Source organism: Mixophyes fleayi, chromosome 5, assembly GCF_038048845.1.
Source record: "Mixophyes fleayi isolate aMixFle1 chromosome 5, aMixFle1.hap1, whole genome shotgun sequence".
NCBI lineage: Eukaryota > Metazoa > Chordata > Amphibia > Anura > Limnodynastidae > Mixophyes > Mixophyes fleayi.
Genome location: NC_134406.1, coordinates 29588351 through 29615788, shown reverse-complemented (window position 1 = coordinate 29615788; position 27438 = coordinate 29588351). Strand labels below are relative to the sequence as shown.

General features: G+C 37.1%; 1 protein-coding gene across 1 annotated transcript in view; it reads right to left on the bottom strand.

The window, feature by feature from the left end:
* The window catches only part of PLXDC2 (plexin domain containing 2), a 423045-nt gene that overhangs the window by 43769 nt on the left and 351838 nt on the right, over positions 1–27438 (bottom strand). Inside the window, exons 10-12 of the mRNA XM_075211933.1 lie at positions 17195–17255; positions 15119–15257; positions 9423–9461 (exon numbers count right to left, since the gene is read on the bottom strand). Of these exons, the coding sequence (XP_075068034.1) occupies positions 9423–9461; positions 15119–15257; positions 17195–17255 (239 nt within the window). The remainder of the gene's footprint in view (positions 1–9422; positions 9462–15118; positions 15258–17194; positions 17256–27438) is intronic.

Here is a 27438-nt window from a genome sequence, read left to right as displayed (position 1 = left end):
TGCTTCCATGCAGCTTTAAAGTCTTAGCATTGTATCAAATATAAGTAATCTGCCCTCAGGACATGAATCTATAATGAGGTGAAGTCTTGATACAGTTGAGTCCCAGTAAATGTTCTCATAAATCATGTTCACTCATAAGAAAGAAAGTCAGATCTTAGTAACTCCTCTGGTTACCTTATTGATTTTTTCTATTTGTTTTTCAGACGCTGATCAGTTATGCTAAATAATTTAAAGCTGGTACGCTTGGCTATTTGTACAGTATATTGCAGGAAACAAATCAAGATACAAAAGATTTTGTGATTTACTAAAGGTTCAAGTATTACCCCAGCTTGGCTTATTGTTCCCAAAGTTTGCTTATGGTTTTGCGTCCAGTTAAATTTACAAAAATGGCAGTTACATTTTCAAAATTTAAAGCAGCAATGTGGAGTCCCCTAAGGTTAGTTGGTTAAACACTTAATTGCCGCTTTAAATTTTGCTAGACAAACGTCAAGATGACGTCAGGCAGCAGAGGCGGTCAGTTCTCCAATCGGAAAGCCTTTCTGTCATTATGCTGCTATCTTCGGGGATCCCCAGCGTTGTCTTCAAGGTAAGTCTAATTATTTTCAAGTCGATTTTCTATTTTTTCGGGGATTTTTTGGAGGCATGACAGGTGTCGGAATTACCAGCATAGTTTTATATAAGTACAAAAAGTCGTCTGTATGCATTAGTTCCTCTACATCTCTTAATCTATACCAGACCATAAAGAACACATACTCTACCTGATATTACTAAAATTTGAAAAAGTTACCAAGTAAGTTTTGGGAAGAGTTATTTTAAAAGTTTTTTTCGGAGAGACTCGTGAAAAGGTGATTTATACAAATTTTATTTTTGTACATTTTCCCTGTATAGTCAAATGAATTTTGGAATGCACAGATTGCCTACATTCTGTCCTAGCCTTTGGGCTATTCTAATACTCTGACTGGATAAAGGTTGGTTGAATCCTGTGAATATTCTAATGCACTGACATGCTACGGTTTGAGGACCTGAATCATTAAGGGACATAAATGCTGATATGTGCCATATTTTGTGTAAAATAACTCTGAGCATGCCCCCACCCGGAGCATACGCCTTTGTATTTAGCAACATCCAATTAATCTTCGAGCGCAAAGGGCGGAATGGGACGAGGAATGGGCGCATGCACATGTACTGTAAGGGTGTATCAAGCTCGATCGCACACAGCAGTGTCCAATTCAGCTTTGGTCATCTCTAAGGTACATGATTTTAGTCGTATCACTTGCACCAGCTACCGGCTGATAACTAGTGATGACAGCTGTGTATGTACGCTAGAACATGCGTCTGCAGTCAGGAGCAACTGTAAAAATTTATTTTATGTACAGTAGATATTAATAGCATCATAATAAATGTATTTAATGGGGGGAAAAAATCACTTATTTTTATTGTTTAATGTTTTGTTATTAATAACTTTATAATTAAGAGCTGACATCAATTGAATATTTTTTTTTTCCTGTGCGTTTTTTTGTGACTTGATATTCAACATATGTAATGTAAGTATCCTGCAGTGTCTTGTCTGTTAGAGCAGAGTGTTTAGATCCGCTGCTTATTGAATATAGATGTACTTGATTTTCTGTATTAATAACCAGATATTGTCCATGGTCAGGCACATTATGGGAGTTTTTACTCTGAAGAAATAAGGAAAATAGCATTTGGGTGCATGGTTGTTGGGTGCAGAGATACTCAAGGTTCTAGACTGAAGTCATAAAAATACTAAACATACTTAATAATCTATACTTAATATTAAAATGTGAGTTGGAAAACGTTGGATTATTTCTGCAAAGTAGAAAAGACCAAAGTGCAACATAATTTCACAGATTAAATGTCACAGTGGTACAGGTCATCTTGCAGCCATGTAAAATTCCAGCAATACAATCTCCCTTTTTTCTTTGCCATTCTGCAGAATGGTCATTTCACACTGTATTCAGAAATTTGCATTGAGGAATATAATCAGTTTGTTCTACTCTATGGTCAGGGGCAAACACAGGATTTGTAGAGGGGGGTTTCCACAGCACGCCGCCAGTGGGCGTGACCAGCATGCATGGGGGCGTGGCAATAATTTTAGAGAGTGCTTGGCTGCTCTCCAACTCTCCCTATCCCCATAATATACATGGGCAATCCTGCGTGCACTACTGTTAGGTGCATGCAGCTCTCTCTTTTTGAGCAGAGTCGTGTGAAGCAGGGGGCAGGATCCAGCCACCTCAATCATACAGTGCCCCAGGGGAGTTTCCAGGCACTAGGAACCCCCCCCCCCCCTTCGGTTTGCCTATGGTGGTGTTGTTGGGGTAGCACACAAGCACAGGAGAGCACTGTATGGCTGACTCTGGTCAGTCATACTTGCTGGTCATCATCTCTCAGACTGTATAAGTGTACAGCAATGTAGTACTGCAGATTAGCACAGCAGACTGTAGGTACAGCAGGGGCAGCACAGCTGTACAGTAGCTAAAATCATATAATTGGTGTAATTCATACTTGCCCACTCTTCTTGGACTCCCAGGAGAGTAGGCCCCATCCCATTTCTCTTTACTGTAAGGTGAGCAATCTGCAATATGTGTCCTCTCGCAGTGGTGTGCATCGCCTAATGACGTAAAACACATCATCATAACTACCCCCCAACTGCAAAATGACGCAGATCGCGCCAGCATGTCTTCTGCACTTCTACAGTAAGTAGGGTCGGGTCTAACACACCTATAGAGAATTGATCTGTCCTTGTTCTGTGACATTTCATAATTCCACTGGTTTGTAGTTTTGTAATTATTATGAAATTGAAAATGAATGTGACAAAAACAGGAAACAAAGTCTCTGTTAGGAGAAGTCATCAACTAAAATGTAAATATTTATAGAGATGCAGCTATTGTACTGGTATTTTGAGCAGAAATTCATCTAATCATGATGAGGGTAAAGGAGGAGGAAATTAGTCATGTTGAAGTGAGTTACACAATTTTCTTAAAACAAGCTGCTGATTTATGTCTTGGTGGGATTAAAGATTGAATAGCAACCCAAAGGATACAATGGGCTTATGTAGAGTCCCTGTTGACACAAATTCAAAAACACAGAGAACAGTTGCATTTAGTCCAAAAGCAAGAACTTGAAAAACCATCTTTAACGCCTGTAATTTTGCCTAGAGCTGATGTGTTTCAAGCAACACCGCTAGCAACAGTCTCATGTATGTAAAACAAAGCTTCACATTATAGAGAACAAAGAGAATTTATTAGGTGCTTATAGGTAGATAATAATTTAAAATCAATTGATCAACCAATATATCTGTAGCTCCTGATGTAAGCTATTACTAGTTTTGCAACAAACAAGACAAACTAGAAAAAGAAAAATTTAGAAGTACTGATATAATAAATAATTACAAATATAAATTAATAGCAATAAAATAAATGTATATAAAACAATCAATATATAACTCTCAGCATTCAACAACTGCCAAACAGATGAACAACTTCTATATGCTATTATATACACATCTGTGTATATTTACACAACTCCTATTTGCTATTTTATTTCTAAGCACGTTGCTGTTCTCAAATGGCAAACACATAACTTACTGCAAGACTTGTCTCTAAATGCAACACTTTTGCAGACTTACAGGCCAAATGCCCTTAAAGGAAAACTTCTTCTCTTTCCTTCTTTCCTTATTCCTTCATTCCCTTTATCCCTTATCCTTTTCCCATCACATACAACATCAATAACATTGGGTATCTAAAGAGTGCATAAAAAAAATGTCAGAACTCTGGGTTGATCCAGTAGAAGGAGCAGTATGTCCAAAATTACTGCTCAAGTCATTAGTTGTTGCAGCACATGTTGTTTCCCATTGGGCTAAGGAACAAAGTACAGTGAGCAAATCTCGATTTGCTTCCGAGTTTTATTCCATTGTCCAAATCTTTTGCAGGTCATGTCACACATGCTTGCAAAACAATGCAGGCAAACCTTCTGCAAAATCAGCACCTGGTTTACCTACAGCAAGCTGCAGATATGGACTTTCTTTGCTAATTTCAGAGGAACAACTTCTACTGCTCAGGTCACACAATGTATGTGTCAAGCTTTAGGTATAAAACAACATCTGCACACACCCTACCACCCACAGAGTAAGGGAAAAGTGGAAAGATATAATGGAATAAGGAATAACCTAGAAAAAAATCAACAAGCAAATAGGCTTGTCTTAGCTTGATGCCTTACCCTTAGTACTCTTTTCTTTTAGATTGAGACCTAGAGATGCTACTAAGTTATTACCATATGAGATCCCGTTTGGAAGACCAGGTAATATTGGACTATATCCTATAGTCTCGGAACAAGTGTCTGTTCAAATTGGACAAGACTTGTTGGTACAGAATGTAAAGGAATTACAAATCATTATTTTCTTCAATCATAAATAGGTTGTTGACTTGTTCCCCAACAAAATGGATGTAATTGTTATACCTTGCAGCCTTGAGGCTTGTTTCTCGTTAAAAGAATGCATAGCCTGAGATCAGTATACATCAACTTCATTCGGTTGTTGCAAATGGGATAAATCAGTCTGATTGCTGTGTGTATACTAAGCTTTGCAGCGAGGGAAATACCACTGTATGGTATTCCTGTAGAACTGGAGGATGTGCTGACTAATGACGACATATTCAGTTCAGGAGTTCTACTCCTTCCTATGCATCATATTTGCCAACTTTTCCTCTTTGGCTTCAGGGAGATCCCGGGGGAGGTGGGCGTGCGGGGCCGGGGCTTGACGAATCGCATCATTTTGGCCCTACCCCCTAAACGATTGTCACAATTTTAGCCAATTACAGCAGGGGGCGGGGCTAAGATGACAATATTTGCCTCATTAAGCCCCACCTCCAATTTATCTATTACGGGGCGAGAATCAGGAGGTCTGCAAGAAATGCGGGAGTTTCCCGGACATTCCAGGAGAGTAGGCAACTATGCGTTAAAGAAAAGCAGCTAATGAATCTCTAGAGACTGAAGTGTCTTTTGCATTTCTGTCTCCATTGCTGAAGTCATGTTGTCTTACCTGTCAGTCTTTGATTAAATCTTGGTCTCCATGAAAATGAACACCTCCATAGGCATCAATACATGTACATAGGACACAATTTCTGAACTGTGTCATCATGCCACAGATGGCGAAGCCAACCACGTCTTGTACTGGCTCAGCATCAGGGAGAATGCCAGACTCTTCAGGGAGTGAGGGAGATCACCCCTATTTCAGGGAGTCTCCCTGACATTCAGGGAGAGTTGGCAAGTATGCTATGCATTGCAAAAGTAATACATTAGATAAGCAGGCACACTGAGTATACTGAGTGTCTATGGGAGATTTAAAAGTTGAAGATATAAACATGACTTTCTAAACACCACTAGAAATGTAAAATTAGTATATAAGAGGTTGGGCCATTCCAAATGACATTTGGTTTTGGGCATCTGAGAAAGATGAGGACCCATTTATGTTTGATTATAACGTGACCTGTAGATGGAATAATACTTTACTTAATTTCCAGATTTGGGACAATAGATGGATATAGGCCTAACGGTTGGATGGGGCATGTCATATATGATCATTAGGGGATTATATTTTGAATGCCAAAGTCAAGCCTACTCATAGCTTCCACCTGGTGCAAATGGAACCTACTATTTAAGAAAAGTAATAGCAGGAAATGTGGTAAGAGTAACACTCCAAGGTTCATCCAGGAACACATATAAACATTTCTAAGTGTAGCACTGGTGACCCAAGCAGACGCACATGCGCTTTCGATACCTCCACTGCAGGCAGATAACAGCATCTCCCAGCATGCAGTGGAGCAGGGGCGGATCCAGACTTTCGCCCCGATCGTCGTCCCCCCCTGGATCCGCCACTGCAGTGGAGTGGAGGAGCTGGTGAAGAAGAAGTTAGAAAATGGCAGTTAGAGAATCTAGGAGGACAGCAGTTGGAAGAAGAAGAGAAGGAGCGTGGAGGAGAGGAGAGGAAACAGTGTTGAGCAAGGGCTATGGCGGTGATGAGAGAGACCACCGTTGTATAGGCAAAGGAGAATGTCATAACACCAGACATTATAAACTGGACTTCTGTGAGAGATCTAAACAGAGGAGCAAAGAAAGTCAGAAAGTCTGATAAGTACAAATGTTTCTGATATTGTTCATATGATTGAGTCATGTTGTTAGTCAGGTAGGGAACAGGTGGGGAGGCCTGAAGAATATTGTATCATGCCCTTTTCCTGGACTCATATATAATAATAAGGGTGAAGTGCAGGGACAGTCAGCTAGGCGAAAGAGACTGAGTTTTAAACCGTTAGAAACTGCACTAACTTTGGCATTGTCTGCTATCTGTGAGAAAGACATAGAACTGCACAGTGAGGAGCCAGCTTTTATTAAACTGACTTTATGTTTACGCCTAAGAGGAATAGAGAGCACAGTGGGGTTGTACACTGTGCTTAGTCAAATTGCCCGGAAGAAAGTAACTGTTCATTGGAGGAGAGTAATATTGCAAAGTGCAACTGTGTGGGATTATCGGTGCAAAATTCAAATTGCGGAATATAGGGAGCTGTGACGTTGCTCTGTGCTATTTGACACTGAATGTTTGTTAGTACTGGAAAAGAGAAGAAATGAACTGTGTTTAAACTACCACTGTATAGAGACTGCATACCCATATACCCCTGCTTAACATCCAATGAACTTCTATGCTATGCGTTTACAAAGTTAAAGCAGCTGTGATAGAGTTTAGTGTATATTGTTATTGATAGTTATCGTTGTTAGAGATTTAGATATAGAAAGATTAAAGTTATTAAAAGGTATAGAGGTCCCCTCAGCTATATCAGACTAGTGAGGACTGTGTAGGTTATATATTAGTTACTAATAAGTACTGTTTAAAATTATCTGTGGCCATTTGTTTGAATCAATGTAATCTATTTTTGATATAAAATCTACTAAAAAAACACCTTTTAGAAGTCCATGCCTCACTAATAAACGTGCCAGTGTAGCTTCTAAAGACCAATTTGTTGTGATAATATTTCCTTTGTGTGTGCCTGTGGTCCAGTGTAGGGGGGCGGAGGGTTCCTTGGTCTCTCTCTGGTGTTGCTAACTGCAGAACACTACCCCTCGCAGAGCCTACAGTACTTAGACCAAGGTGGAGACACTGTGCGAAACTGAATACAAGGTAAAGAGTCCATCTGCAGACAGGACACACAAAGACTAGTACATAAACCTTAGATTAAGAAAATGGGTGTTACATAGGTATACAAAACATAGCTTACAAAAATAAAAATAAACAGTACTTGTACACTGCTGCCATACATAGGTGTTAGATTGCCATCATACAAAATATTCAGAGATCTTGTGTAAGATATATGACACTGTTGATCCATTTACATAATTAAATGAAGAGGTAGCACAAATTAGAATAGTAGCTTTGCAAAATAGAATGGCTCTTGATTTTCTGTTGGAACATAAAAGTAGAGTCTGTGTAATGATAGGTCAAGAATGTTGTACACACAGTTCTGATAATTATAATAGCATGCAAGGATACATTGTTGAGATATAAAAAGTTTCAGCAGCAAATACGAAACAAAGCAGGAGAACGGTGGGATCCTTCTGGATGGTTAGGTAAAAAATGTCAGGCATGATTACAGGCTGAATTCAATATTACTATTATTTATTTGTATTGTTACCTGTCTTATCAACTACACCTTATTTGAAGGTATACTAGTTTTCAATATTTGCAAAAAAACATATAAAATGAAAATTATTTCAGGTGACATGTACATGCATGTGAATAAAGAGAATAATTTGGGAAAGTAGGATAATTAGAGATTCTTGTAGTTCTGTTTGTTATTTACCTTTGTTTTATGTCATCCAAAATATTCCTTACTTATTATATATGGTATTGTTTTTAAGGTATATGGTGATCAAGATTGATCAAAGGGAGGAATGATGAAGAAAGCAACCTCTGACACAATATTGACTGCTTATGGTTAATATTGCATAGTACATTTTGCTTGCATTAAGCCAGAAGTAATAGCTTCCTGGGAATGTTTCAGATGGGTCAGCTAAAGAGTGCTAAGCGTGTTAGCTACAAGGATAACAAACATTTCAGCTAGCATGACATTTCATTGTATGCATATGCTATTTGTTATCTTCATGTAACCAATGACAATTATAAGGGGAAACCTCAGTTTCCAGTTATAAAAGTGTGTTTCATTAAGACAGAAGTAATGACTGAACATAGCTTCCTTTGAATGTTTCAGAGGAGTCAGCTAAAGAGTGCTAACTGTGTTACCTACAAGGACAACAAACATTTCAGCTAGCAGAGTTGTATGCATATGCTATTTGTTATCTTCATATAACCAATGAGAATTATAAATGGAAAACTGTAATTATTTATAGCTGTATGTATAAAAAATTTCTAAATGTAAAAGTAGACCAAAGGTTGTCAAGTCTCCAAAGATTTCTTGCCAAATCCTGTATAACTGTGTCCATGTAAATTCCTCATTTTTCGCTTAATGGAGCAGAGGTGCCAGCATCGATGTGAAATAAATTACTTCATACTTGCTTTAGAAGACTTTGTAAGATTTGAGTCTTATTACCTCTTAATAATAAATAGAGGCCTTATTGACTGTAGGGCTCAAAGGTTAGTGCTTGCTTCATTTTGCCAAGCAGTGACTGCAAGCTAAGGGATGCACCTCCAGGGAAGGTTTGTATAGGGGAGAAACTCAATTTTGAAGTTTATTTAACATGTTCAACTTTGTAAAAACCCTTTTTGTCCAACAATACAAGGAGTTTGTGGTCATTTTCATTGTATGCTTAGAATAGGATCTTCCATGACACACTATTAAGCTGAAAATGTAGCATAAGACTGCCCTAAAACCAGATGAGCTAGTTGTCTCTCAGTTCATTACAATATTGTCCAAAGCAGAAAAAACTTCAATTGATAAGCTCTGTCTACAACCTGATCTGTATTGTTTTGTGAATACTCAGACTGTAGCTTGTTGAACAAATTATATTTTATCTGCAGTATACCAGTGCTTCTTTGTCAGACATTCCTAAAAACAGCAACTACTGGTAAACAAAATGACTATAAATGTACTACACTGAATAAAATAAGACATAGTGGCTCACATAATATCAAACTAGAGTGTACAGGTTACAGAAGCTGTTGGCAGACAAAGGTAACAACAAAATATAAAGATAGTGAGCTACATACAAATAGATCACAGTTCCAGATCGGCAAATGTAACAACATCCATTTCACTTGGAACTGATTTTTTTATTACATATTTGATGAAACTGAAACCTGTTCTATTGTGGAATGAAGGTTAGACACACAGGAACATTGCCACATTGTTCTGAATTTTGACAACTGTTTCTTATTATTGAATCAGTATCAGAAATCTTACCCCCATTGTCTTTGAGATGTAGTGCGATCTTTGTGTCATCTGAAAAAGAAACAGGTCAGTTATACATTATAGAAAAGAAATACAAGAAAAAGAAATATAAATGAAATGCTAAGCTCAAACAATAAAATTAATATTAAAACAACACTGTCTGCAGCATAAATACTGAACATCAGTTCTGGGAATGACTTCCAAAGATTTGAAAGAGAATTACTGAATTGCTTCAAAATGAATCTTGCTATAGCTGTCAATTGCTCGCAAGTATTTTTTATCCTTTTATATTATTATGCTGTTGTTCAGATTGTGATCAGTCTTATTTACTGGACTTTCACATCACACTTAATCAGCCTCCAAGTTCGTAGAGGCTGTTTAGTGACTGGTTGTAATTCTGCCACATTAACCTTTATACCAAAGGGGGGGGGGGATATTTTAATCCGCTCCAAGGATAAACCTCAAATTAGTATGGTTTATAACTAACATACAATATGAGGGGGTGCTCTCATAACTAGACGAATCTAGAGTTTAGAAGGAATACAGTTGATATTAGATATCAACTGAACAAAGTAGTGTGCGAGGCACTCCTATCCATAGGATTTGTAAACATAAAATCAACTTTATTAGTTATTTGTTAAAAAGATTTAGACAAATGACCAAATGTCATAACAATAGGCGAATTAAAAATATAGATGTGAGAAAGATTGAAATGCAGTGAAAGAGAATATATAAAATTGACCCGTAGGGAAGGTCAATTGCCCCTATTAATTATCTATTCATATATTTAGCTGGATATAGCTGATTACATAGGGGTTGGTCTAGTCTCAAATTGAGTAGTGGTTTTTAGGACCACTATTAATTGGTGTATTCGGTCTCATCAGGGTATATATTTATAGTATGTTTAGCTATCATTATAGCCATCACAGGGTCATTATACATCCCACATCAGTTAGGATACTATCATAGATAAATATGAAGCGTTCTCATGTGCTATTATTGTATCCTCTGTGGGGAAAATATTAGGCTAGAGAGAGAGGGAGTATGAGAAGGGTTTATATTTATGCACAATATTAGTCGCTATAGTTAATTCCCACATATAATCCCAACTCTTATTGATAACCCTATATGAAAATATGATCATAAGTATCTGCGTGATATAATCATATATTGTTGCACATAACCTTTATTCCAGTGAAAAAAATTTTTTATAGTCTATTTGCAGATTTATAGTGGCAAGGTAGTGGATAAAGGGTCCTATCACAAAGATATCATATGTGTAATAGTAGCACCCATCAATATGTATATTTTAATATCCAAACCAAAATATGATTAAACCAGTTGTAAACCTTGTTGCACAGAAAAAATATATGTATAGAGGTTTATATATCCATCTGTGTTATTACTAGATATTGTGTTAGAAGCCAGTGTGTCTGCATAACAGTATCAGCAAGTGAGAAATCCCTCTATGCAGAGTCTCACAGCCGTGATATCTGCCCTCAAATGGAGCTCTCTGAACTTCCCACTGGGATCATCTGAGCAACCCACAGATACATTGTATGTCCCTAAGATAAACACCCTGAGATAGACTCCGTCATTCGTGACGTCACAAGACCCGGAAGTAGGGAACAGGTCAGCGGTATTTCACCGCGGTCGTGTCTCACAAATAAGGGCAATATCTAAGTAATTACTAGATAATTTAAATCGTTTGATAGGAGTCTATCTCAGGGTCTTTATCTTAGGGACACACATCTTTCTCACATCTATATTTTTAATTCGCCGATTGTTATGACATTTGGTCATTTGTCTAAATCTTTTTAACAAATAACTAATAAAGTTGATTTTATGTTTACAAATCCTATGGATAGGAGTGCCTCGCACACTACTTTGTTCAGTTGATATCTAATATCAACTGTATTCCTTCTAAACATTAACATTTATCCAAGTCAGCACAGCAATACATGGGACGGGGCAAATCTAGGTAGAATGTGACTCTCCATCCATTCCCAAAAAAACAATATCATGCCTACAACCAGGATCTGGATTCCTCTGTTTTTGTTGCCATTATATTATCATTAACTCTGTATTCTGCAATTGGATTTTTATCTCCCACATGTATTACTGTACTGTACTGTTTTGTTAGGTTATTTGAATGGAATTGTCTGAGTTCAGATACAATGGAGTTAATGAAGTTTTGGTCATGAAAGCATTTGTGTTTGTTGCAAAAGTTATTTGCAATAGATGTTCTTTGTGTAAAATAGATATTTGTGGTGGGCTTACAAGTGTTTTACTAGAGGTTTAAGAACTGGACCCGGTTCATTGGTAGTCAGTTAGGCCATTACAAGCACATGTGACAAACACGTGCTTGTAACTTCTAACAAGCAAGTCGGCCATTTTATATATTGTGAGCTATTTCAATTCTTGGAAAAGGCTAATGGAAATTGCAAATTCTGTGTAATAGAAGTGTATGGTTATAGATTGTTTAATGCAATTTAGTGTAAATGTATAGTAAGTGTATGGAAATGGTTGTGCATAGTTTGTTTGTTAGAATGGTGGAGTTGGAAAAGTATTTCATGGGAAAGTGAAGAAACCGTGTAGATGGCATTGGAAAGCCTGCTATGCTGCTGTTGAAAAGTATGGCTGAGATGAGGACTTAGATGCATAGCAAATGATTTGATTGTTCGGGAAGTGGTCAGATCTTTCAATAAATAGTTTTGTTAGACTGTTTAAACGGTGGTTTGTAACTCTGAATAATATGGTTTATTGCTGTAAATGTTGATGTAGTTAATATGGCAGTAGTAAGGTGAAATACCATGTGTTTAGAGGATGCTGAGTTCAGACAATAGAGAAAATGGATCTAGAAGCTCCATGCTTGGAAAATGGCTGCCATCTAGAAGCTTCCATGTGAAGGGAATGTGGATAGTGAACAATGGCCGTAGGACTTTGACTGAGATAAGTGAAATGAAATGATAGATGAATAAATGGTAGAATGGTAGAAGTTTTGGGATATAGGTGAGAATATTTGGAAGTTAAAATGCGTGCTTGATTGTGTGTGTCTCTTTCCCCCATAGGTCTCACCCCTCCTCCCCCTGCACACACACACACATACACATTCACACAACTTTAGACAATAGTTAGTCATAACACACAATGACTTGTATATTTATACAACAGGAAATCGACTGCAATGTATTGTATGAAACAAAATCTACTGAGTTTGTATAAATACACTGTTTACTGTTTTATAATATATGCATACATTTTACAATTAGCATGTTAATAATACAACACATTTCTGTGGTTATTCTTGAAGAGATAATCAGAAGTTATTATATGAATATTAATCCTATGGAAAATAAGAATTATATTTCTTAGGTTAAATCAGAATTACCTTTGCGAGGAGTTGGTTGCATAATTACCGTTGTTAAATGGTCATCCATACATTGCCAGACTATTAAGGAGATTAAAACCCCAGTCACTCTATAAATCCTTTTACACTGATGTACTCCCCTGGTTACCATCCCTTCATCTGAGTTTACACCATGGATTGCAAAATCCATTTCCAAACCTTTATTCATTCCTCTATCTTTAAGTTAATTTCAAGTATAATTTCAGCTTCTGAATTAATTTATTGTGGGAGACCATAACAAATGTCTTGCTAAAATCTAAATAATTTACTGTATATCCACTGATCCACTCTGAACTAACTTTTCAGTTACTGATTCCAAAACATTAGATTTGCTGGACATGATCTCCCAGCAGAATATCCATGCTTTACTCTAAATAGACAAGTCATCTATTATTTTAAAAGTGATTCTATTTATTTACCTACTATTGATGTCAGACTAATGGTTTTAATATATCATTCTTTACATTATATATTTATTTATTATTTCAACAGTATACATACATATTAGTTGTATTGTTCCCTACGGAGTATTTGGAATGGATTTACATTTGACATTCCCAAAACACCTGCCAGCGGCGTTTGGTTAAAACGATTGGTTAAACGAGCTGCAAGCTCCATTCTTAGTCCTTATAATACTGCTGAATGTATATGCTGCTGACCAATATGGACCGACTGACTTACCTGCTTCTAACTTTGTGAGTTAAAGTAACACCTCCTGTAGAAACTATATTTGTATCTACAATAGGGTATATCTTCCCCCTCTAGTGTATGTGGCCCCTTTAAACTTTCAACAGTAAATATAGAGCACAAATACTTGTTTAGGCAGTCTGTCTTTGTTTTTCCTTTCACTATTGTATTTAAGACTCTTTGGTCACCCTTCCTTACTGATCATGCAATATTCTTGTCTGGTGGTCTATTGATTGATCCTATTAAAAAAAAAACCTGTCACCAGATTCTAGGGTTAACCAACGACTCTCAATCCTATCTGCAGTGCTCTGTATTAAAGGTGCTTTTGCATCAATAATTACATATAAAACAACTTCACCTCCCCATTTCCCTACTTTGTCTTTCCTAATGAAAATTGTTTATTTATTGAACATTTATGAAAGCTAGCACTTTACAGTGAAACCATTTTGTTGCCATTTATATATACTTCTATTCTATGCACATTTATTACTTTTATTTATAACCTGCTAAACTCTTTATCTTGTTGCTCAGATGTTTACTAAGAGGGTTCTGTTTGCTGGTATGTTTTGTATTTAATGTTATATGACAAAGTTTGCTCAGCTATCTATCATCCTGCAATGGTTTGTTGTATTGTGAACCTGTAATCTAAAAACAGTGATATAAACATGCAATATATTCTTGTTAGTTATAAAAATAATAATAATAACATTAGTTGTTATTATTATTATTATTATTATTATTATTATTAGTGAATGGCATATAGTAGAGATAGTTACATAAGAACTCCAATCATGATAAACATTTAAATAAAGATCTTCCCTTCATAATGGGCCCCTTGTAAAATTTACATGGGTCTGTATTCTATTTATAGCAGATCTGGTACTAATAGCTTGGGAGAAATATGCATTTCAAGCTGATTTGAACACTTATCTATGTAAATCTCTCCATCAAAGACAGCCACACACTTCAGGCAGGCTTAAATCAATCAACTAGAAGGGTATGCAAAGACAACTGCTCCTGCTTCAGGGGCAAACGCAGGATTTGTAGAAGGGGGTTTCCACACCATGACGCTATTGGGTGTGACCAGCATGCATGGGGGCGTGGCTATAATTTTATACAGTGCTTGGCTGCTCTCCAACTCTTCCTATCCCCATAATATACATGGGCAATGCTGCATGCACTACTGTGAGGTGCACACAGCTCTCCCTTTTCAATCAAAGCTGTGTGAAGCATGGATGGGGGTTTCCAGGCACTAGGAACCCCCCCGCCCCATTGGTTTGACTATGTGCTTCTCTAAAGCCGGTGAAGAGTTGTCTAAGCTCAAGTACTAGGAATTTTTAACAGCCAGATCTTCATCAAGAAACCACATAGAAAAGCTTAGCCAGGAAAAAATCAAATTTGTAGGCTCTTTTTAATAAATAATATTTGGGAGGTGTTCTCCATTAAAATATTTGCTCCAGCTTTTGCTGAACCAAGCTGAGTGGAATACGGCTATCAGCAACCGCTGGAATGCTAAGAAGGTCTATTACTTGTCTCATGTATAAAAATACATTTAATTAATTTAACCTATGATGGCTGCAACATTTCTAGAAGATACATTTACATGACTTACCCTCTGTGGGTAGGCTGCTCGGTAGCTGTGATGTAGTTAATCTAATGGATGTGGTAAAATGCCGGGAGGTTGCTGTGGTAGTGGTGAGACGCGGGAGCTCTGTTGTCGGTAAAAAGTCTTCACATACTTTATCTTTGGACTAATAGAAAATCAAATAAGAAATGTTGTTAGGCTAAATTGTTTAAAGCATTGATAGCTGTGCTTAAATGATAAGTTTATAAATGAAAACTGGATACATTGACAGGTATATATATTTAAAAGCAAGTTTAGAATGGTCAAAGATCTAGCCAAAGTGAGTAACAAGTATGAGAAAACAAGTAATCTGGAGCGAAAAGTAATCTACTCCTTCATCATCATCATCACCAATTTTTTATATAGCGCCACTAATTCCACAGTGCTGTACAAATAACTCATTCACATCAGTCCCTGCCCCATTGGAGCTTACAGACTAAATTCCCTAACACACACACAGACAGACAGACAGACAGACTAGGGTCAATTTGTTAGCAGCCAATTAACCTTCCGGTATGTTTTTGGAGTGTGGGAGGAAACCGGAGCACCCAGAGGAAACCCACGCAAACACAGGGAGAACATACAAACTCCACACAGATAAGACCATGGTCGGGAATTGAACTCATGACCCCAGTGCTGTAAGGCGGAAGTGCTAATCAATTAGCCACAGTGCTGCCCACCTTTGGGTTTTAAATTTACACAGATGTCAACGAGTCTCTCATATAAGTAATATTCTATGATAGTGTATACATTATAGAACTTAAAGCAAAACTGAAATCTCATTTTACCAGTTTCCAGCAACTACATGGCAACAATTCAAATATTCAAAACAATGTATAAAGTATCTCACTCTAAAAAATACCTATATGCTTTAAAAGCACTAAAAGAAAATGAACTAACATTTACTATTGTCACACAAACAGATATAAAGTAACAGTTACAAAAAAACACCAACCCTTAACTTAGCTTTAGAGAGAAATACATAAATCTATGCATGTATAATTTATAGTCAATGCCATTATGCAGCTTAATTATGCAAGGTTACAAAGTTACATTATCTTTTTCTGCACTGTACTTCCATTATGATTCCATTAGTTCTGTACATTTTGAAGTGTTCACTTTGAGCCTCCTGTACAGATCACTGGGTCATATGTGAATGCTTTTTAGTCTGAAGAAAAAAAATGAAGCACAAAACGTGTCTGGAATACAAATGGTGCTCGCTATGTTCACGTACAACCTGTTATCGAGAGCTAAGAAATCATTAATTTGTTCTCAAGCAGCAACAGTGCCCTGTGTTTTAAGTAAGTCAAAACAAGAGATAGTTATACTTATTGTAGTTTAAGGAAGCAAAACACTAGATTTACAATTCTTTAAAGGGACATGGTTCTGATAGATGTCTTATTTTGGAAATATGTTTAAAGCGCTTCTCTTGCTAACTAGCAAGGAGTAGTCCTACTTTTTGTTGACTTTAATGCTAGGGAAACACAGTTACTGTCACACAAGCACTAATGTGCTATTTAAAAGCTTCCAACAGTGTCCGTAGAGCATATCAGTGCTTAGGGAACAGGATCTTGCCAATGTTACTCCCTGGTCTATGCAAGCAAACATTGTGTGTAAGCACCAGGTCCCATGCGACTAGAAATAGAGGTACCTACTAGCCTCATCTTGGGGTAGGTTAATTAAATTTGTAAATATATTTAAAGGAAAATTAGGCAACAGTGAAAATAGACAACACTTATTAAAAGTGTTTTACGATTCCTTAAAATTTAGTTAGATGATGTGGCTAGTGTGTGTGTGTGTGTGTGTGTGTGTGTGTGTGTGTGTGTCTGTGTGTGTGTATGTGTGTGTGTGTTATGGAATTTAGACTGGAAGCTCCAATGGGGCAGGGACTGATGTGAGTGAGTTCTCTGTACAGCGCTGAGGAATTAGTGGTGCTATATAAATAGATGATGATGATGATGATGTGGTATTTTTCAATCTCATTGAAGTTCTAGTTCAAATATCAACATTGCTTAACTTGACCATATCCTTTCCCATTACATAATATATTTGTTATCACACTACCTCTTCAGGACAGCCATTTTCCACCCAGTCTTGCCGGTGGCGGTCAAATCCACTGGAACATCTTTAAAAAGATAAAACATTAAAAAGGTGAAGCAGAGATCTCACAAGCGTTGAGTGCAACTTGTCATCAGTTTTTCTCATACACTGGGGTATATTTACTAAGCTGCGGGTTTGAAAAAGTGGGGATGTTGCCTATAGCAACCAATCAGATTCTAGCTATCATTTTGTAGAAGGTACTAAATAAATGAAAGCTAGAATCTGATTGGTTGCTATAGGCAACATCCCCACTTTTTCAAACCCGCAGCTTAGTAAATCTAGCCCACTGTGTTTTAACCCACATTTCTAAACCATTAAATATGGACAAGTGTTTCTCTAAGGATTCAAAGTGAAAGAAAATTAAATCCTGGTAGCTACATCGTTATGGAGTATAGTTAAGGTACAAGCACTTGGCCTTCCCAAAGAAAACACATTGCCACAAATATTATCAGCCAATTACACTGTCCAGTCTTCTAACATACAGCTGAATAAAGTAAGGACTAGGTGGACTGAATCCACCAACACTGCAGGCTCCTAGGGAAATATGGCTCTCGGATTAGGTATCATGGTGATCAGGGTCTTGAGAGAGTGTTTAAAGTGAAATCTTATGTTTGGTAATGAATTCAAAATAATGTGGTTACCTGTATACACAAATACTGTTTAAGCCCACACTCATCCATACACTGTATAAACCCACAATATCCATTGTAAGTAATGATAGCAGATGATGCAAGTAAATGTTTCTCAGATCATCAATCATGTTACTCTGACAACCAACTAACTTCTGATAATAAGCACAAAGCTTTGTGCTGCTATGAGGATAATATAGAAGGAACACAACCATGCAAAGCTTCCTGCTGTAAACTGCCTCTAATACAGGTAACTAATATGGTATAACTTGTACGATGCTTTAAATTCTAACCTCAAACATTCTGTTTCCTTAATGCCTAGTACATGGGAAAGCATATGTAGGACATAATGTAATGCTATCAAGCTGTACAGGTTATACGTAAATTTAGGAGCTATGTCATCTTCTTGACTGTGGTTATTTTCTGTACTCTAATCCGCACCCTCAATTATGTCACACATCCAAGAAATTATATTGTGAGCGGTCACATGAATGAGACTAACAGGAGACCTCTTAGAGGAGAGAAGGAGACAGTGACATTAAGTCTAAAGATTGATGAGTTCTTCAAGTTAACTTAGTAACACCATCAGACAAATTATCCCCTTTCATTTGTACATACATCTCAACACATTTCTATTAGACAAATTCAAAAATAAACTAAAAACATAGGGTTAGAATTCTTTTAATATAGTTCTGGAAGGGAACATATTGGGAAGGATGACATTTTGATCTCATAATGACTAAGACAGAGTAAAGACTGCACTATACTCTCATACATTATTCTTCCGATATCGCCAACTTTAAAGAGAAAGTCCAGTTTTGGATAAACCTCCTTTTCGTTCTTACCAGCAATCCCATTTAGCAAATAAGGATGCCATCTACATTTAGTAAATTCCAGGACACTCTCTCAAGACCCTGATCACCATGATACTTAATCCGAGAGCCATATTTCCCTAGGAACCTGCAGTGTTGGTGGATTCAGTCCATCTAGTCCTCACTCTATTCAGCTGTATGTTAGAGGACTGGACAGTGTAAGCTTACAGTGTCATATAGCTCCTGGTCTCAGGTCACATGGAACATTTTCATCCATTTTAATTTGAGTTACAAATATATTAATACGTAATAAGCTCATACATAGACCTGTCTAGTTGTGTTCCCATATAATTAGACACTTACAATTTTGGTCATGTCCTTTTAAAACACAGCCCAAGGTCCCCTTACTTGCAGAGTGATGGTACTTTCCATTGGAAACCTTCTCTTCTCTGCCAGGAAGACCTTCTGAGGATTACAGGCCCCCAGTGGATGGACAATGGAAAGTCCCAGTGTCGTATCTATTCCTGCTGGTGCAATTACATCACCAAGAGTGAAGCCTCCGCATGAGGTAGAGGTAGGGGGTCATGACAGAATGTGCCCTGATCTGCAGGTCAGATCATCAGACCCACCATACCCAAAATAAGTGGTCTGAAGGAAAAGGTAAGTCATATACAGGTGTGGGGAGTGGGAGGACTGCTTTTTTTTAATTTATATTTTTGGAAATATCCTCTCGTTCCTTTATAATTAAAAAAAACAAAATACCACTGATATTTTACTATAGAACTACAACTCCCACAATGATCTGTGATCCAAGTGGAATTGTAGTTTAGCTAGACTGCTATAAGTTGTGTTATTCATTGGATATCATGAGACCAGACCTGTAATAAAACTTACAAAGTATAGCAATATTTCTTAATAATGAATGGGCTAATATGAAACACAAGTCTCTAATTAAACAACATTATTCAGTAATATGACCTATGTATGTGCGATAATGTAGTTTCATTCATCAAGAGCAAAGTAAAGCTACTGCAAAAACTGGTGTTAAATATTTCAGTATGTGAATACAATAGAATGAATCCCCTTATAAACAAGAACATTATTATTATGAATGTGTACACTATGTCCACACTGTGAGGAACTGGTAACAACAGTTAGACTGTCAGTTTGATAAATGTATAAAATTAATTTTAGAAGAGTTTTCGAGAAATAGGTCAGGTCCATTGACCAGTTCCTTGTAGGATTTTCCTCCTCTCATATCTCATCAGGAAGGTGGGTTGATACTCTTGTGCTTTCCTATGTTAATCAGCTTGATAGTGTATGTCTTGGTGGGGTGGAAGACAGGACACTTATCTTTTACCTATAAATCACTTCTTATGGATCAGTGTAAAAAATATGAAATTGCTATACTTTTAAACAATATGTCAGCTTGTCAACACAATAAAATCATCAAAATTAGCCTTTGTTAATGCTGCTTGTCGAACATCATGAGAGATGCACTTTAGAGGAAGGTGACCTATGCTTCATTTAAAGTACATACAATTCTCCAAAATCAATTTTAAATTCTTCAGGGTTTTTATATAATTTTTTTTACAAAATAATAATGTTCTTTTAATTGTTTTTTATTCTGAATAAAACACAGATATTTCTATATACGAGTTATTTCCAATAATAATACAATTTTCTTATGTACATCGGTATGCAAAAATTTACTCCTTGGAATTTGGAAACGCCATGCAAGCCTTCTACCAATTTGACTGCTGTGTGGCACTGTTACGTTGGAGTCTATGGGTGATATTTTAATTTAGCGGAAAATGCCTGCACTCAGGTGTTTCGTTTACAGCTGCTGGAGCAGGACTGAGGTAGAGATAGGGATTAATTTGTAACGCCATGCGCTCTGTGGCAGAATATTTTCCTGAAGACGTAAACAAACTCTAAATAGTCAGGATAACCAAACATCAGGATAGTCAGGACACCTAACTAAGTCCCCAATAGTCCACACAGTATATTGGATATTAATCCCCAGAACTGATTCTTCACACTACTGGACAATCAGAATCTCCAGATTCTCCTCTATATAGAGAATTGATCAACAACCTATAGAGAGATTAACGGCTTGGATTCAGGTTAAACCAACAAATGCAAGTTTTACATAACCGCGTTGAGCCTCTGACTCAAAACTGCACTTCTCTCATCTGACAGCGAGGCAAAATGTCATTTTCACATGATTGGATCTTTCGTAATTGCCCTGCTCAAGTCCCTATACATATCCTTATATCAGAAGTACAACTGCAACTCCCAGAAGCCCATGCACAGGTCAGCCACTTGGTCTATTGGACCAATCAGTGAGCAGTAAATGCTGTACTCCTCATTGGTGGTCAGAGATGTGAAGGGAACCGCCCATCAGCAGAAAGCTGCAGAGAGCCCATCATTTCATGTCTGTAGGGAGGTTTAAACAAGGCATGTGAGCAGTTTATGTTCTATGTTTTTATTGCAATCATTATCATGTGTTTGATGGCACATATGTTTGTATGGTTTGCCCTGCCCTGATACTGTGTGTAAAGTTTGTCATGGATCTCTTGTGTTGTACAATCCTGGGGATGTCAGGGGTGCTACTCTACAGTTGACTTCATTCTGGATTCATTTAGTGATATATTGTCATTACCCTTATACAGGGAAGGGCTGGCAAATATTAGAACTGGGGGGCAAGACTCGACTCAGCAGCCTATTTTAAAGGGTAAAAAATGCAGGTTGCCCAGTGACCCAGCCCAAGGTAGCCCACTATAGGACCGATCCGGGGATCAGATGCCCCCCAGTCCAGCCTGTCCCTACCCTTATATACCGTAAGGATGTGCTTTTGCAATACTGATTTTTGGGATATTTGTGATGATGAGAAGAGATGAAGACAAAAGTTAGGAAAAGATTATACACAGCCAGAAACAAAGTCACAAGTGTATATTTTTACTGTGACTATATTACACTGGGTGACTGCTTCTGTCAACAAAGTAGAGTGTAATGCTAGAAATTGTGTTGGCACAAACAGGAAATCACTCAAATAATAGAAAATTATCTATAAATAGACTGCAAACTAGTACAATTGCATATCAATTATATATATACTAAGGTAGCACCAAACAATCAGCACAAAAGTATACACTTATATATGTTTGGGTTTTTTTTTTTAGAATTTTTCATCAAAATGTATTTTTTGGGGTAAAATCCAAAATAACATAAAATCAAAAACACCAGCCTTGTTTTGTCAAAAGCAACACCCAAACATCGAGGATGGTTTAGGAAACAAAACCATAATCAAAATGCGGGTTGTGCCCTCATCTGTAACAATTTATGGCACGTCAACACACCACATGAGACTCCTTAATGTGAATGTATCAACATTGACTGGACTTCAAGAGCTTTCACCAGAGGCTACAAAATATGATGTATTTATTGGCCATTATATGCATTAGAGCACATTTACTAGCTCTGATCTGTTTAATGCAAGTTAGGCAATGAAAGCAAGTCTCTGATTGGTTGCTATAATTTTGTACAAATATTGCACCTAAATGCAATGTTAGGAAATGTGTCTTGTTTATTAAGAAACTACACTTACTGATGATTCTGACATTATTGCAGACATGTCACATCATGACAAGCAATATTTTCTTTGCAGTTAAGCTAAACACTAATCAGAGATCTGTGAGAAGACAGCACATATTCCATATTATGTGGCTTGCAGTACTTCATTATATAAACATACAGAGCGAGACATGTCACAGTATCCATGTATATCTCAGTAACACAGGTAATGGGTGATGATGATACACTGGGTGGGTTACTTCAGTGCTGATAAATAGGATACAAAGCCTATAGATGGAGTGTGAATGGATCAAACGCATGGAAGAAGTAGATAATACAGGTAGCACACAGGCAGCACGGTGGCTTAGTGGTTAGCACTTCTGCCTCACAGCACTGGGGTCATGAGTTCAATTTCCAACCATGGCCTTATCCGTGTGGAGTTTGTATGTTCTCCCCATGTTTGCGTGGGTTTCCTCCGGGTGCTCCGGTTTCCTCCCACACTCCAAAAACATACTAGTAGGTTAATTGGCTGCTATCAAAACTGATTCTAGTCTCTCTCTGTCTGTCTGTGTGAGTGTGTGTTAGGGAATTTAGACTGTAAGCTCCAATGGTGCAGGGACTGATGTGAGTGAGTTCTCTGTATAATGCTGCGGAATTAGTGGCGCTATATAAATAAATGATGATGATGATGTGTGCTAGTGGTTAGGTGAATAAAGGTTAATCAGGTGATGGGGCTGTCATGATGGCCTAATCAGGATAATTAGGAAAATAATACATTAATGTGTTCATGATCACTCCCGAAGCATTGGTAGCTTGATATATCATTGCTTCCAGCAAAACTGTGTGTAGGGAAATAAAGGGTTAATGTATATGATGCATGCTTCATGTGTCTTTTGTCACTGGGGCTTTTATTGTTTCTTCAGAGATGGCTGGTGTCACATATAGCAAATCAACCGTGTATTTATCGTCCAGTCCACAGATGCTAAAAGTTTGGAAATTTCTTTGGCTAGAAAGAACCACATTTGTGATTACTCCAGTGTATTATGTTTCCTTGTATAAATGTGTAAAGTTATACTAGCCACATGATCTCCAGGGAATCTATATAACATAAATATGTTTCCTATGCATATGTGCAGAAAATTATGCAGGAAATTATACCATGTTTAGTAGACTTGCAGGGTCATTTATTATTATATATATAATATAGATTTCTTATCACTGCTTATTGCGGGACTCTCGCTAGCAAATTAGAATGTTATTTTGGGGCTCATTTAGAGTTAGGAGCAAAACCATGTTGCACGGAGCAAAACCATGTTGCACGGGGAGGAGGGGGGTGGTTTAAAATGTGTGGGCACATTTAGAGTTGATAGGAGGTGTGTCTTAGTACACCTCTAAATTTCTGTGTAAAAATAAAATTTAGTTAGTTAGTTAAAATAATACAACAAACAAAGCATAAATAGAACCAGAAGACGGACATACACTTGCTTACAGCTTTTTGAAGTAGCTCTCTGGATATAGGAAATTGTTGGTATCAGTTCACTTTCTAAGTCAAAGAATTTCAGAATAGCAGATACCTATGAAAGGTTCATAGATTTTCCCTCACAGCTGTATTGATTCCCCTCTTCGGAGACCTGGTTGACATCAGATCGCACATTGATGTTCAATGGCCATGGACACCACCACATTGGGGAGCACTGTGCAAGGAATTTACAACCATAAGAAAATACATTAGAAGTTTTTCATTTGAACTTTTATGAACAGGATGATCTCAGCACAACTCCAAGACATGGTAGAAGTAAAGGTTGAAGGTGGATTTCCTCTACGTACAACAGGGCAGTTGGGGTGGCAATGATGAGCCTGTTGGACTAATGTGGACCGGTCCTAATTACATGAAACTTTGGTGAGCTTACTAAAATACCAAAAAGTTGCTAGGAACGTTTTCTTGATTTCCAATCATCCTTATACACACTAGACCTTGGGGTAAATGTTTGAAAGTCCATTTTTTTCAACTTGCCGGAAATCGGCGACTTTGCAGCTAAAATTTAAAGAGGCAATGGCTTGTAAAGGCAAACTTAAACTTTAAATTTTAGCTGCAAAGTCGCCGATTTCCGGCGAGTTGAAAAAACCGAACTTTCATATATTTTACACCCTTGTGTTTAAAAACCTCATCACTAGTAGGTAGAAGACTATTAGTAGGGAGTGGTAGTGCCTTGAAGTATATATCCCAATATATGTTTACGTCACAGCCCTGGAAATTCTGTCCTTTATCCAATTAGTACATTTTCAGGAAAGAAAAATTAACAAAAGCGTTTGACAAAAAAATGGACAAAGACATTAAAGGCGATGTTTTAAAGATATTATCCCAAAAAGCGGGCTAATCGCTGGTTTGGGCATTTTCTACAAAAAAAAACTATAGTAAATTAGGGTCAACTCATTAGGCTTAAACTAAAAGAACAATGTACAGAAATGTTATTTGTTAAAAATTGTACAAAAATGCATATTATGTATTGTTCTGTTTTCCAGCATGAATGATACCAATATGCTTCTTGACCATCATGCTTTTTTTATACACTGTTTAAATCTCATTGCAATTTAGTTTTATTGCACAGTTTATATTATTTGATCTAGTTCTTAGCAGATTTAAAAAAACAGGTTTAAAGACAGATTTTGTTTATTTTAAGCATATTCTTCATATCATAGTAAAAATAGATATAAATGTATGACTGACAAGCCATTGTTTATTAAGAAAGCCTAAGTGATTGATGGTATGTGGGAGAAAAAGTATTTGGCATAGTGGCAAAGTGGAGGAAAAGCAATCAAAAAAGTGACCAGTGTTATATAAAATGTACCAAGTAGTAATAGTTTCCTATAAAGCAATCACCAAAGGATTATGCTGGGTGAAAAGTCAGCATTTTTCAGAAACAATGAGATTGAGAAGTGTCCATTTTTTTCACGAGGAGCAAACTTTACAGCCAAGTTACAAGTGAGGGAATTATTTTAAGAGTTTTCAAAAATGTAGCAATCTAACAGTTCTACAAAGATCAAAAAATCCACATAGATGATGAAAAAAATGTTGATAGGCCTACTGTACACACGTGCATCTAGCAGATAGGCCTACTGTACACACGTGCATCTAGCAGATAGGCCTACTGTACACACGTGCATCTAGCAGATAGGCCTACTGTACACACGTGCATCTAGCAGATAGGCCTACTGTACACACGTGCATCTGCTTTCCATGATGCAAATTCGTGGAGGTCCTGGCCTCAATTTCCCTCTCTTATCAATCGTACACCTTTACATCATCAGCTATTTACATAGCGCTACTAATTCTGCAGCGCTGTACATAGAACTCACTCACATCAGTCCCTGCCCCATTAAGCTCACAGTCTAAATTTCTTAACATACACACAGACAGAGAGAAAGACTAAGGTCAATTTTATAGCACCCAATTAACCTACTAGTATGGTTTTGGAGTCTGGGAGGAAACCGGAGCACCCAAAGGAAACCCACGCAAACACAGTGAGAACATACAAACTCCACACAGATAAGGCCATGGTCAGGAATCAAACTCATGACCCCAGTGCTGTGAGGCAGAAGTGCTAACCACTGAGCCACATCCCTTTATATCTCATTTATGCACTCCTTACCAAAGTCGGTCACTTGTTAGATCATTTGTTGTTCTATTTTGATTAGATAGGCCTCCTTTTTTGTACCTTTAGCTAACCTTGTGACTTGATTACTTGCTTGTACATTTGCTATCATCCCAGATCAAGCCTGTGGCTCTCCAGGTTTTGTGAAACTACAAGCCCCAATATGCTTTGCCAGCCAATAGCCAGTCGATAGCTGGAAGGGTCTACTGGGACTTGTAGTTTCATAATACCTTGAGAACCACAGGTTGGCCAGCCCTGTGTAGATACTGGCAATTGTTAACATTGATTTTAAAAACATAAAGTTATTAAGAAAATTCTGAAGAACTTGTTTTTCCAGATCACAGCTGTGCTCTTCCAAGTTCAAAAGAATGGTATCATCAACTTATTTCTGAATAAGGATAGTCATAATAATATGCATAGAACTTAGAAACTTTATAAAATCTCCTGAGATTTATCATTTTATTAAAGTGTAATTCCTGCTTGGATAATCTGCATTGATATCGGTAAGAGGAAATTACATTTGGTCATTTAAACCAAACTTGTGCAAATGTTCTCGTCTAAAGTAATTACGTTTGTTATATTGGGCGAGTGATTTGGAATTTGTTTAACGTTGTTTGGGATTCCCAAACACAGCCATTAGGTTTAATTACATCAATAACTGTCAGTGAAACTTTGTTAGAAATGGATAAACCAGTCTCATCAGTGAAATGGAAGTATACTTCCTAGAATGACAAAAGTGCCTTAGAAAATAATTATAAGAAATTTAGCTGTAGAAAAGCTACTCAAATATATCACAGAGTAACCTTTTCACTATGTTATAGATCTGAAAACGTCTGTAAAGTTTAGTCATCTATCATTCTTTTTGAAGTTCCTTAGATTGAAAAAGTCATGTTCCAAAACAAGAATTACTATGAACTTCTTTGAACTTTATACTAGGTCACGTGTGGACAAAAGAGGTTCCAGTTCACTGAGGGAGCACAGAAGAACATGGAAGGCACACAAAAGCTAATAATGAAGATATTGGGCTTGATTCATTAAGGAAAGTCAGGCAAAAAAAAAGGAGTAAGTTATCTCCTGGACAAACCATGTTACAATGTAAGGGGTGCAAATGAGTTTATTATTTTGCACATAAGATAAATACTGGCTGTTTTTTCATGTAGCACACAAATACTTAATAGCTTACACTGAAATTTAAAGTTGACCTAGGACATCCCCTACCCCAACTATAAATCTATCCCCATATTTTAAATTTACCTCCCCCTCCAATGCAACAAGGTTTTGCCAAGGTGCAAACTTACTCCTTTTTGCTTTTCTTTCCTTAATAAATTAGGCCCATTATGTTTCATCAAGTTGCTGTTTAATAAGGTTTTCCACCTTCAGAGAGCTTTATATGCCCGCTTTCATTTATTTCCTAACTAGATTACTTTTTTTCTCTTCTTCCTTTTTGAATTAAAAATTAAGCCAAAAATGTAAAATAATGTATTTAATAAAAGTTGCAGAAGGACACGTACATTCCAATTATCATCATCATCATCGAC